Source organism: Periophthalmus magnuspinnatus, chromosome 14, assembly GCF_009829125.3.
Source record: "Periophthalmus magnuspinnatus isolate fPerMag1 chromosome 14, fPerMag1.2.pri, whole genome shotgun sequence".
NCBI classification, from domain to species: Eukaryota; Metazoa; Chordata; class Actinopteri; order Gobiiformes; family Gobiidae; genus Periophthalmus; species Periophthalmus magnuspinnatus.
This window is the reverse complement of record NC_047139.1, coordinates 15,750,200-15,763,439: the sequence shown is the minus strand read 5'-3', so window position 1 is coordinate 15,763,439 and position 13,240 is coordinate 15,750,200. Positions and strand designations below refer to the sequence as shown.

The window sequence follows — 13,240 nt, the reverse complement described above, 5'->3', positions numbered from 1 at the left end:
GAATAGCCAGATCACCAGATTGTCCCAAAAGAAGCTACTTATCCATGATGTTCTCTTCTATAATAGTAGTCAAAAGTTTGGACATACTTTTTTCACTTATGTTTCTTCTTTATTTCCAAGATTATTTACATTTGAAGATTCTCTCTGAAGGCATTAAACCTACGAATAACCCATATGGAATGTAGCAAACAAAACATAAACTAAACTGTTTTAGATAAAAAAGTGAAAACCATTTCTGGAGACTTCATCAGGAAGATCACTGAGAAGGCCAAGGCTTTGCAGCGCTGTCAACAAAGTGGCTTGTGATGAAACAAAGTAGAAAGATATGGCAAACAGGAAGGGTCGGCCGCTGACAGCTCCCCATAGAGCCACAGCAGAATCGGCCTGTGCCAAACATGAGAGATGCGACAGAGGAGCGCTAGTGACGGCACTTAGGTCTCCGAATCCATACAGAGCCAAATGAGAGAACTAACTTTATGTACTAATCACAGAGAGAAATGAAGATTAATTTAAAATGGTTCAAATATAATAATAGGAGAGTGTTTATCCTTTGGAATGATGCATAATTTAAATAAAATGCTGCACCACAATTATAATAAGTAAATTGTTGTTAACATGCCAAATGTGTTTTTCTGTGTAAAAAGCTCTCATTCCTGTTGCCTCCTCTGCTTCTGTGCTGATTCTTGTGTTGGTTCAGCATTAAGTAGGATAAAAATGCATAATAATTGTAACGCAAAAATTCAACATTGTCCCATGCCTATCTGGCAGTGGTCTGTGTTTGGCCTCCATATTTCTTTCCCCTCATAACATCACTGACCTCCAATATTTAACCCTTTAACAACTCTACATTTCACATTACTCCTCCTTCTCTCCTGGCTAAGTGTTGTACCTTCTGAGCGCTGTACCTTCCGCTGTACCAGAGGATGGACAGAAGTCTCTTTGTGTGTCCATATTAGTGCTGTCTAACATTTCAAACACATTAGACAATAAAATGTCATTTTCAACAGGTACTTTCTTTTATATTACCATGTGGCCTTGTCTGTGTAATCCCTCAGTCATCCAGGTAGGTTCCACAGTGGTCCGTGGATGTATACTAGTCTATGTGGGCTGATACTTGTTCTGATACAGCTCAAGAGTGTTCTAAAGCTATTCAGGAAAGCTTTGGTTCTGTCCTGTGAATATGGCTTTTGTTAGTATGCTCAGTTAAGTGTCTAGTTTCGATAACTACTTTTAATATCAAATAGTATCTTGTTTTGCAATACTTCTGACAACCCTAATCCTTATGCGTCTAGAACATAGAGCATGACTGAGCCTTGAGTCCTGTACCTTCTTAGCAGGAATCTTTGGGAGGAAGTTGACCCGTGGCCTCTTGTGCTCCAGTCCTCGTGTCTCCTTCACCTTCACACCCAGATGCTTCATGTAGGTCTGAATCACATACTGCACGGTCAAACTGGAGAATAGAGAGGAGCAGTGAGAGATTACAGCTATTTGCTCACACCGATACTATTCAGTCAGAAGTAGTCCACTAGTAACGCTCATCATTATTCAAATGTCTTACCACTTGTCCTCCTCTGAGGGCTGTGACGCTATCCTGTAAGACAAACATACACATTCTTATATCCTAATCGGTCAAGCTTCATGCTTTCATGATTTTGCAACATTCAGAATTCATAAAATGTTTTTTAAAACTTCAGCATGGGACTGATCTAATAAATGGATCACATATTTCAATTTTCTGTCTGCGGGAATGCAGTCAAGTTTAGTTAAGTGAACATAAGCCTATAGAATAAAAAACAAAACAGCAAACCAGTATTGCCATTGGGGCATCCCATTGACATTAAAAAACGAGACACAGCATTAAATTTCAGAATTCTGGTGCCAGTCTCCTGTAAATTTCCCTATACCGTTAGAATAAGCCCACAAAAAAATGGAAATTATGAATAATTCAGAAGGTGTCAACTGGTACCAACCTGTCCGTCACATTTAGGTGAGGTCAAATATTTAAAGTAGTGTGTACATTTTTGGTGTTTTATTTTAGATAATTATTACAAGGAGGCCAGATTTTCCATATTAAAAACTGGGACCGGGTTGGGACAGTTGGTATAAATAAAATTGTGAGAGTGAGCAAAGATTGTGCAAAATTGTCCATTCTCGACGCACTTGTGTCAGTCATAATCTGAGGGACTTCTGTTGGTGCACTTTTTTTTGCATTATGGTCATTTTCAAGTATGGTTTCCTATATTTTAGCTAAACAAATGACTTTTTCCATCTTTGCTGTTAGCAAATCACATCTTACAAAACGTCGTCGATCTTTGAGAGGATTCCCTCAGCACAGTTGCACTCCTTCTCCAGGGCTTGCTGCTCTCTGGTCTGGTCTGTTGTCTGGTCTCTGGTCGGGTCACTAAATTGGTCAATGATCTGGTCCTGGTCCAGTTTGGAGAGCTCGTCTTCAGCGAGGGTCAGACCCATACTGCGTTTATGCCTAGAACACACATCTGGATTCAGTCAATTCAACATGAAGGTGATGAACTGGCCTAGTCTAATTTAAATAGATTTAATCAAAATGCACGTAAACCCTATGATTACTATAATTGAGATCTGGTTTGAATCTCCCAGATCCCAATAACACATATTTCACACCTATTTGTTTTTTTGACCTGCTTTACACTGGGACAAGAGCGGTCCAAGATGGGCAAAGACTATTTGAATTTGATTGTGTGAATGGGTGAGTGGTTTCTTGATGTAAAGCACTAAAGGGTTTGAAATGTGAGCAGACCTGAAGTCCTCCAGCAGTTTGAGCAAGTCCGAGCGCAGAGAGTCCTGAATGGTCTGAGTGTAGTGTTTACAGAGGTCCTCTGGGAGCAGCTCCACACGCCTTCTCTCTGAACAAGCACAGAAATCTATCAGCACTCATTGTATTTATGTGCAATCCTCATTGTGTAAGTTCAAATATTTATCATAATTTTCATTATTGGGTACATTAACATGGCCAATAACAAACAGATAACCCAACTCACATGCCATCACAATACTCTAAAATCTCTATAGTTTAAAGTGCATTTTACAGCTTTTCATGTTTTTTTTAATCATGACTTGGCGGGATAGTACCTGTGGTAAATACAGGTATTTATCATAGTTTTACATCAGTTAAGTGGCACTTTGTGGAAAGTTGAAAAAAGTACAAAAATACAGGAAGTAGCGCTGAGTTCTAACACAGAATCTCTAGGAAAACTCAATTTAAAATGAGAGACAATTTAGACACAAGGAATGCAGTTTAAACCTTTATTTACCAAAATAGAGGTATTATATTTTTTATTAGTCTAAGCTATTGTGTAATTTAGATGTTAACATTATGCCAGGTTGCTAGGTAACAGTTATGGAAGTAGCTCCACATATGTCTGCTGCCCTTGCCCAACCAGAAAGTAAAATGATAGTAAAACATTAGGCAAAATTTTGACAGAAATGGAGGAAAGGTCAGAATTCTATGGTGGAATTTGCTGTTTTACTGTCAGATTGCAGATTTTTTGACCTGGTTAATGGTTAATATGTCAAACCAATACCATCAAATAGAAAATGGTTTCTTGATGGGAGCAAAAACAAGATGCACAACCTCACTATAAAAGCAGTGGACCTGTGCATAACTGTTTATGTCACACAGAATTTCTATAACTATTCCACATTAAATGTAACAGTAACATCTGGCATAGTGAGATTATTCACACCACTGTTGTCATTGTAAACTGGTTGGCCTTACCAAGTTCAGCTGCCACACTCTCTGGAACTGGGACTTTCAGATTCTGAATAAAAAAATGGATGGTACAAATGTGTCAACAAAACACCACAAGCCAAGCATAGTATATACAGTATATACAATATCCATATCTGACTGAGGTATTGATTGACTTCAACATTCTATTGGCCAATATTTTTAACACAGATGGAGGCAGCTAATACTTTTGTTGTAATGCATGGATGATCAGGTTCAACATTTGTGCATTTGACCACAGAAAAGGTCCTTCGATGTTTTATCGGGCTTAAAAATTGTGCAGGAAACGTTTGGATATTTACTTGATAATATTATTTTGAAGTAACATTATTCTTACTCGAGTACATTTTAGGCCACCCTACCCATCTCTAATTGTTACATCTCTAGAGAAAGAGACCACATGACTCACAGCGGCTCGGTCCAAGAAGAGCGAGTGGAAGTCTATGAAGAACCGGCGGCTCTCCTTGGCACTGGTCAGTCTGTGCAGGTCAGCGTACAGGTAACACAGCTGCAACCAGACACAGCACAAGTCCAAGTCAAATGTGTGGCTTTACCTGCATGTCAACGTCAACAGAACTTTGGATGAAGAAATGTATGTACTGACTTTTGGTTTAAAGGTTGTGTTAAAGATAAATTCTCTTTACATCATTGCCTTGTTTGGTAAAAGCTGCTATAAAAAAGAAATAGACTGTAAAATATAATCTATTCATTTTACATAGCATTTCTGGGTAATTCCCAGCAGTCACCCATCCAAGTACAAACCAGGCGTCTGAGATCTGATGAGATCAGGCCTTGGCAAAGGGGGCTTTGCCATAAAGCTAATATCAAAACTAGATACTCATTTGAGCAGGTATTGATACAAAAAAGTCACATTCACAGGACAGAAATTAACCTTTCCTGACTAGCTTTAGAATGATCTTGAGCTGTATCACTTGAGCTCCCACTAGATGGAGCATGTCACCATAAAAGACCCAAGGATCTGTCCCAGGTGTGAGAGAGCTGGAAGCACTCCTTATCTGTTTGGAGATGGCACACAAGCACACAAGCCCCGATGAAGCTACCTGGTTAGTATAGAAATATGGGCTTCTAAAAGTATTAGTAAGTCCGGACTATAAGTCTAACTTTTTTTCATAGTTTGTCCAGGGGTGGGACTTATACTCAGATGCGACTTATATGTGAAATTATTCATTATAGAATTTCACATCTTATTGTCACACTGACAACTGCACAAGGGCACTCTAGGCTTGTGTACCAATATGACAGCCACGCGGAAGTGGCGTTTCATCTACTTCCAGAGCAGGTGGAATTGTTCAGAAGCGACACAAAGGATGAAGAATTCAATGGATTTAGTGATTTGGAGTGAGATCGAGCATAAACTTGTTAGCTTGTTTTTTATGCTTTAGTTATCTGATTTACTGTTAATATCTTACGTTAACATACCAGACACGTATTCAGTTCACTGTCTATGCTTCATATATGTGTTTACATATGTGTTAGGTAACAGTTGTTTATACATGTTACATTTGTTTGACCACTAGATGTCGGTGGTGTCTTTGTAATACCTGTGAGAAAATTTACTTGACTCGTTTCCTTTTATACATTTCATATTTATATCATTATATATATATATATATACACACACACACACACATATTTTACAACATTTATATACATATTTTTTCTTCATTATTACGCATTTTTCTACTGGTGTGACTTATACTGCAGAGCAACGTATAGTCCGGAAAATACAGTAAGTCCAGCTATTTCACGTTATTCTTTCAGATTTTTGATTCCTGGATCAATTAATTCAGTTAATTTATATTTGATTCCGTGCTCAAAAATGATGATTTATCACAATGTGTGTCTTTTGTAGTGTTTACCAAAGGAGCCGGGTCAAACTGTGAGACGACGTGATGGAGGAAAACAGCCAGGTGAGCAGGCCTAGTCTTCAGCTGATCAATACTCTGGAAACTACTGCATTGCCCGTTCAGCTGCAGTTATAAGGATGAAGATTTAGATTAAACACACATTTAGACTGGGTTCTGCAAAATGTCTGCAAAAAGTGGTCATGACAAGTTGGACTATTCCTTTGAGTAAAACACTGCTATGAGAATCCAATGTAACCATGAAACCGTAACTGTGCTGACAGACCTGTCCTGGCTCAAAGTCATCATCCTCTGCTCCAATGATCTGAGGGTGGATGGGGGATGGAGGTGCGAGCCCCGCCTGGACACATATTTAGATTCTCAAAATATACATTCAGTGTTCATGTTTTGGCTGAAAGGACAAAACTACAATGTGTACTTAAAAGGTCCTGTATCCAAGTCCTGCACCCGATTTTTTTCCCCATGTACTTGCACAGAATTAGTCTATATATACTGTATAAGCAGCTCTTGAGGTCAAAATAAGTCAGCTGTGTACTGTCAGCATCTAATTATAATGTTATTTTCTGGTAATCAGGAAGTGTGCATTAGCATGCTAGCTAAAAGTTATTTTTAACAAACCATTGACAAATTTTGAATGCCTTCTGCATCCTTCTTCAGAAGGGTCATGTGATGTTACGGCAATGTCTCTTGCCAAAAACACACTGGTCTGTTAAAAATAACTTTTATTTGGAAGTAATATTGTTCCAACCAAGTCATATGCAGAAAGAAAAAATATATGAGTGAGTCAATTGGAGTTTTGGGTGTGACCTTTTCACTGCTTACACTGTTTACTCGTACGTCTCTGTGTGTGTCCTTTGAGTCTAAATGAAACTGGTGTTTTTATGATAGTAATGTGCAGAATCCTGGTCAAGACCATTCTGCAGATCTCCTGGTCAGGGGTCTCTAGCTGGGTCACAGCAGAGCATCTCTATGGCGCGTACAATCTAGCTTCAACCACAGTTACACGAGAGGGGGACATATACACAGTGGTGCATGTATGAGCTCATGTGTCCCTGTCTTCTGTGCCCCTTTGTCCTGCACTTCCTGTCCGCAGCGTCCTGTTTAGCTCTGCTCTGGACACACCTCCACGTTGGATGTAAAGCACAAAGATAAACCACCAGCCATTTGAGTTTCTTCCAAATACCCTAAATAGGAGACCAACAAGGTCTAAGGTAAAACATAGACTCATGCCTACAAGATAATGTAGGCATGAGTCTATGTTTTATCCTAAAGGCACTGTACCTGATATTTACGGTCTTAAAGATGTGGAAAAACTAGCTCATTTTAAAAGGTTTGTAGTGGTCCAAAGTTATTCCTCATTGACTTTATGAATTCTGATCACTGCGCTTTTCATAACTTTCAGGGGCCAGTACAGAGTTTTGCATAAATGGTAACCCTAACAACAGTTTACATGCTAACCACATGCTTCCAAATCTGATAATAAAACGCTTTATAATTTGAGGCAGACAGTACACAGTGGATATTTTGACCTCAAAAGCTGCTTATACTATATGATACCTGATTACAGATATAGAGTTTACGTATCTCTTGGTCAAAATAATTCCACTGTGTACTGTATAATCAAGAAGTGCATGTTAGCATGCTAGTTTTTGTTAGCAACAACTCACAATGCAAAAGATAAGTAGAAGAATAACTTTGGACCATTGTAAACTGTTTAAAATTAACTAGTTCTGTTTTTCATGTTTTAAGACGTCAGGTACCACTCCTTCAAACAGGAAATTACATCCTTTATTCTGACTTCTTTCACTTTCAATTTGAGTTCGCAGATTAGATGTTGGACACCCCAATTCAGTTTAATGCTGTGAAACATTACAGGTAAAGCAATAACATTTCCATGGACCTTACACTTTGTCAGTGTAAAGTCAAACACAAGGCAGATCACTAGAGGATCACCTAGAGGAGATTGTGTCAGAAAGACAGTCTTTAACAAGTCACATTCTCCATCATTCTCTTCCCTGTTACCATCAGGGAAATAACCTCATATACTTTCAAACTGTTTTACTTAAGTCTGTAAATAATGCATGTTGTGTCTTATGTTATTACTAATGTTTCTTACCTGCAAGTTTAACCCATATTACACAATTTTGTGATCAGGTATGTGTTTGATAAGTAAAGAACATTATGGAGTTGTGTTGTGTTTCATTCACACAAACCCGTACATATTTAGAGTTCTTCTATCAAACAGAAAACACTCTGTTCCACCTTGTGATGTCATGTGGTATTACAGGAAGTGGTCCATTGTGTTGGATAATTTCAGATCTGGAATTGCTAATCTCTATTGAACAAAAGGTAAAAGATAGCTGTTAACTAAAACTAACACTTTATGGCATCATAAGATGGAACAGAGCATTTTGAGCTTTGGAGATATAGATATCTAATAATGCAGGATAACTCAAACGTGTGTGAAAACAAAACACAACTGCAGATATGTTTTTGAGGAGTTAACAACACGATAAACATGATAAAAGCTCATAAGAGTAAATTTTCTGTAATATAGGACCTTTAATGGTTAATTCACATGTGCGTGAAGTCTTTAGTGTGACTGTACCTGTCCCAGGGCATCCTCCATGTCCATCGTTGTCCCCAGGCTGTGTCCCTCCAAGCGGCTGTCCTCTGGGGGGGAGCAGGACGTGTCTCCACTGCTCTGGACCTAAAGCACATGGACATGAGTAGACTAGTGTAAAGTAAATGAGTGTTTAGTCTGCTCTTAAATGCTGGAATCTCCCCAACGCAGAGGCTGTTTACGGAGCAGCTGATAAAAGAGCCCTCCACTTTATACACTGTTTACACTGTGAACAATAGAAAGGAACTCATGTACTCTTCTAATTCTGTCTTTCACTACATTTACATGTACACCAGAAAAAGACTGATGAATGGCCCTCCAATAACTCCAGAAGGCAGTACATGTAACAGCCCAGTCCGATTTACTTTAGGTCAGACTAGGAGAGACATTCAACTGCATGAGATAAGAAACAGCCAGGCAAATATAAGACACATGTTTGGGCAAGTGTACAAGTGTTTTTTGCTTTCTACTGTGTCGTACATGTCTGAAGAGGTTTTAGATGTCATCCATGCATGTTTACGAATTTTCAGTCTCTCTCGGGCCATATTCAAACCCTCTTTATGCTTAACTGTAAGATTCTGTCCAATACTTGCCGCACAACCCTATGTCACCCATGCTCCCACACGAAAATTCTCTATAAATATACAAAACAGTGCACAGAGACTTGAAAAACTTGATGCGATGTGCAGTAGTTTAATTTGCGGGAGGCACGTTTATTGTTATGTGATAGTGCTTTGAAGGGGGATTGACTTAGGGTGGGGAGCAAAGAGACGGGAGGGTCAGGGTCAAAAATGAAACTTGGAAAACATGTTAATATCTTGTTTTCAGCAAATATAGCATTTTCAAAACAATAAAAGGTAAAATGATGAACTAAATAAGTGATGTCCTTATCTATGTTTGCCAATAGTGGTTATATGTACAGATTGGCCAATATGGGTTATTTCAGGGATGATGCCTATTTCGAGTTATATGTATGTATTTTTATTAGTTATTATGGTAGATCCTGTTCGTATCTGTTCTTCTACCTGCTGTAAACTGGAACAAGAGCGGTCTGACAGGTTTTAGGGGAAAGATGATTTACTGTTCTGTCATTCGTTCCAATGTTGAATTTGCCAGCAGACAAAAAAACGACTCACTGGGTTCTGGATGCTACTGTCCCTGTGTGAGGACAGAGACATGTCCACCAGCGGACACAACCTGCCGTCATCCACATTGTCTGTTCTGGTAACCTAAAAGACAGAAACAAATGTGGGATTCAGATGGACAAAGATGGAAACTATATAATCAGTATCACATAATTAAATACACATGTTTTGGTCATATTACTGCACACAATGGACACACCTGTATCTCCACTTGGGTGTCTGCCCTCAGGGGTGGATCTGATTGGCTGTTTCTGTTGTCACTCTGAAACAGTCACATGATAAATACCCTGCAATTATAACTTAAAAAATAACTAAAAAAGACAGTGAGGGGGAGAGCTGGGCCTGTACATACATTTCAAACTCTTCTCCTGCAACCAGGTGTAAACAGCAACACTTGTTTATAATAATCAGGGTAGTCTTATGTGATGTCACCAACTACTTAAAGGTCCTACATTACACAAAATGAACTATTGTGAGCTTTAAGCCATGTTATAATGCTGTTACCTTCTCAAAAACATACCTGGAGTTGTGTTTGAGTAACCCTGCATTACTAGTCTACACTTCCAAAGCTCAAATGCTCTGTTCGTGATGTCATGTAATGGTAGTTTTCAAGTTAACAGCTACCTTTTATCTTTTGTTCAGTAAAGATTGGCAATTTCAGGAGTGAAATTATCCAGATGATTGTAGTGAAGGTGTATGGAGTTTAAAAACACAGGGGTGCATTTTCTGCATTATCACATGACATGAAGGATTTGTGTGTCAAACGTGTGAAACAAAACATAACTCCAGGTATGTTTGTGATGAGGAAACAATGTTATAGAATAAATCAGAAAATATGGGCTCTTTAAAATTGCAGTGGCCACATTTGTACACGTTCTTGACAAGAAAGCTGCAAATTGACCTAGTCTGTACTAAAATTACCAACTAATTACCAACTATTAAAACACCATATACACAGATTAATAGTGAAAAAAGTTTAAAGATTTAGTAGTTAGTTCCAGTTTAAGCTTGTGAGTATGTAGAGCAGCGTACTACTGACCTGCAGCTCCTCCAGTGGGCAGGAGGCCAGGGGGCTGAGGGAGGGTAGGGGACTGAGTGAGGTCAAGGGGCTGCTGTGGATGGAGCTGCTTGGGGACAGGCTGCAGGACAGTGGACTCCTGAGGGACAGAGGGCTGGCGCTGCCCCCTCCTGATAGGACGGGGGAGTGCAGTGTGGACACAGGGGACACAGGGGACAGGGGGGAAAGCTCATCCTCCAGAGGGATCTGAGGAAGACCAGGGGGCCGGCCCAGAACCGTCAGGGCCACATAGGAACCAGCTGTGAAGAGGAACACATGACAGATTACACAACAACTGAAACAAAGCATTTTTGATTTAAAACAACAACACATGGAAAAAGTGGACATAAAAATGTTATGTGGTGATTTAAAATGTCAGTAATTAATAATTCAATACTTGTGTTCTCTAGCATACACAATCAGATTACGAAAAAAATGCTTTATAAAAATTCTTAAAATAAATTAGGGTAGGATTAAATACATTTAAACTTACGTTATTTTTAGTCATCATATTTATTACACTTGAACATGTTTTTGGCACTTTGTCTCTGTGTACTCCACAGTCTAAGCCTCTAGAATATTGTAGTGTTGTGTTGACATGCGGGGCAGACCTACATTTGATGAGCTTGACCACCTCGATGTGGTTGGAGTGAGTCACCAGAGTGCCGTTCACCTGTACACAGCAAAGTGCACTTTTTAATCTACATATCCTAATTATACACACAGCAGATCATAAAAGCAATCCACACTTTTACTTAACTGTTTACTAATACCCCAACCAGAACTCCTAACTCCTAGTTACTAAGCCTGAATCATTTTTTATAAACCATTTGTTCATTATCATACAAGTCCTTCTTCATGCTTTATTAAGGCTCACGAAGGAGTACATTATAAAGTGTAACTGAATAAACTTAAAGTAACTTAAATTTCCAAATCTACATATGGCGTTTCATTCCCATTGCGCCTTCAAGCCTGTGTCCATAACCATCATGGGTGAGGTAACCTTTGAGAGATGGTGGGGCTGAGCTGACCTTGATGATGCGGTCTCCGGTCTGTACTCCAGCCCTCATGGCGGCTCCATCTGAAACACACATAGTGATCAGCACAGGTCACAGGGCCCTCCTCCTGTGATCAGCACAGGTCACAGGGCCCTCCTACTGTGATCAGCACAGGTCACAGGGCCCTCCTACTGTGATCAGCACAGGTCACAGGGCCCTCCTACTGTGATCAGCACAGGTCACAGGGCCCTCCTACTGTGATCAGCACAGGTCACAGGGCCCTCCTACTGTGATCAGCACAGGTGAAGGCCTTCCTGCTGTGGTCAGCAGAAGTCAGAGGGCCCTTGTCCTGTGATCAGCACAGGTCAGAGGGCCCTCCTCCTGACTCAGACCAGGTCTGACCAGGGCACATCTGCACTACAAACAATATTTTGAGTTTGTTCCAAAGTGATGCTTTCACAATATAATTTATGAGGGAGAAATTAAATGCCTTCTTTTACAAGACAACATGTCAGGTGCCCCACCTTTAATGTTATAATTGTCCAAATATAGACATGGCTATTGCCTTTAAATTGTTCTTGATGTTTGTTTAATGTATTTGTTCATAATAAAAGCTTTAAGGTTGACGTTAGTAGTTCGACTGGTAAGTAAATTGTGTGGCTGTGTACTGACCTTCTTTGACCAGCTGTACAAACACAGGGTTGTCTCCGCTCACCGTCAGCCCAAAGCCGTTCTCATCCCTCTGGATGATCACACAGCGCTGCACCAGGCCTAAGAACATACACACAAACACACACAAACATACAAAAATACACATACATATAGGTTAATGAGGAATAATATCTTCCAGAACTACATCATAAAAGCAACAGTTATGTGAAATCACAGTATTTTAAACAATTGGTCAACAAGGTTACTATACTTTCAAAACTAGGATTTTATCTGAGACTCCGTTCACAGTGACGCAATAGCAGTCATAACATTTACATACATGAAAGGAAAACTGGACAAATACCCATTGTAGACTAGGAGAGGTGTTCAACTGCACGAGGTAAGAAACTGTCAGGGAAATATTAAACATGTGTTTGGACATGTACTCACTCATTTTAGATCAGCAGCAATGAAAAACTAAAGATGATAAGCATTTATTGTTTTGGTCATCTATGTTAAAATAAAAGCAAACCCTACAGGAGCTTTGATGTGTAGCCCTATGTTCGCAACCAATTCTGTTCTTGTCCCAGTCTACAGCAGGTCAAAGACTAGTTGTTTAGCACACTCTGAGTTCTCTGTGTGTGTAAACGTAGTGACTGTGTACAGAATCAAACCGGCAACCCTCTAGTTCCGGGACAAATGCTTAATCCACCACACTAGTGGCATTTGCAGCTTTTCAATAGAAGCACTAATAATAAAATGCATATGGACACAGTAAAGTCATTGAACTTGAGATATTGAATATGTATGTGCTATACTGGTATGTGTGGGAAATGTCTCCAAACAGGAAGTGACAAATCCGAGGCCAGTCTGACCTACATCCACTGTCTGTAGAACTGTACACCAACAATACAACTACACACTGTAGGAATTATGGTTGTATTCAGTTAAAGAAATTCTTGGACAGAAAGTGCTGCCAATCAAATAGTCAGCTAAAAAGGGGGCGTAGCAAAAGATCTCAACACTATTACGCACTTTCTGCCATCAGGGAAGAAAAAAATCCATTGATGGAATAACCTGGTCATTCAGTATATTCAGGTGTCAGCTGACCTCA

General features: G+C 39.5%; 1 protein-coding gene across 4 annotated transcripts in view; it reads right to left on the bottom strand.

The window, feature by feature from the left end:
* The window catches only part of LOC117380927 (rho guanine nucleotide exchange factor 12), a 53,554-nt gene that overhangs the window by 20,755 nt on the left and 19,559 nt on the right, over positions 1–13,240 (bottom strand). For all 4 annotated transcript variants that reach the window (XM_033977759.2, XM_055226929.1, XM_055226930.1 and 1 more), the window contains exons 3-17: positions 12,148–12,246; positions 11,509–11,558; positions 11,093–11,150; positions 10,460–10,737; positions 9,620–9,682; positions 9,412–9,504; positions 8,261–8,362; positions 5,918–5,992; positions 5,647–5,757; positions 4,176–4,274; positions 3,755–3,797; positions 2,777–2,882; positions 2,297–2,482; positions 1,559–1,591; positions 1,327–1,450 (exon numbers count right to left, since the gene is read on the bottom strand). In XM_033977759.2, coding sequence (XP_033833650.1) covers positions 1,327–1,450; positions 1,559–1,591; positions 2,297–2,482; positions 2,777–2,882; positions 3,755–3,797; positions 4,176–4,274; positions 5,647–5,757; positions 5,918–5,992; positions 8,261–8,362; positions 9,412–9,504; positions 9,620–9,682; positions 10,460–10,737; positions 11,093–11,150; positions 11,509–11,558; positions 12,148–12,246 — 1,520 coding nt within the window. The remainder of the gene's footprint in view (positions 1–1,326; positions 1,451–1,558; positions 1,592–2,296; positions 2,483–2,776; positions 2,883–3,754; positions 3,798–4,175; positions 4,275–5,646; positions 5,758–5,917; positions 5,993–8,260; positions 8,363–9,411; positions 9,505–9,619; positions 9,683–10,459; positions 10,738–11,092; positions 11,151–11,508; positions 11,559–12,147; positions 12,247–13,240) is intronic.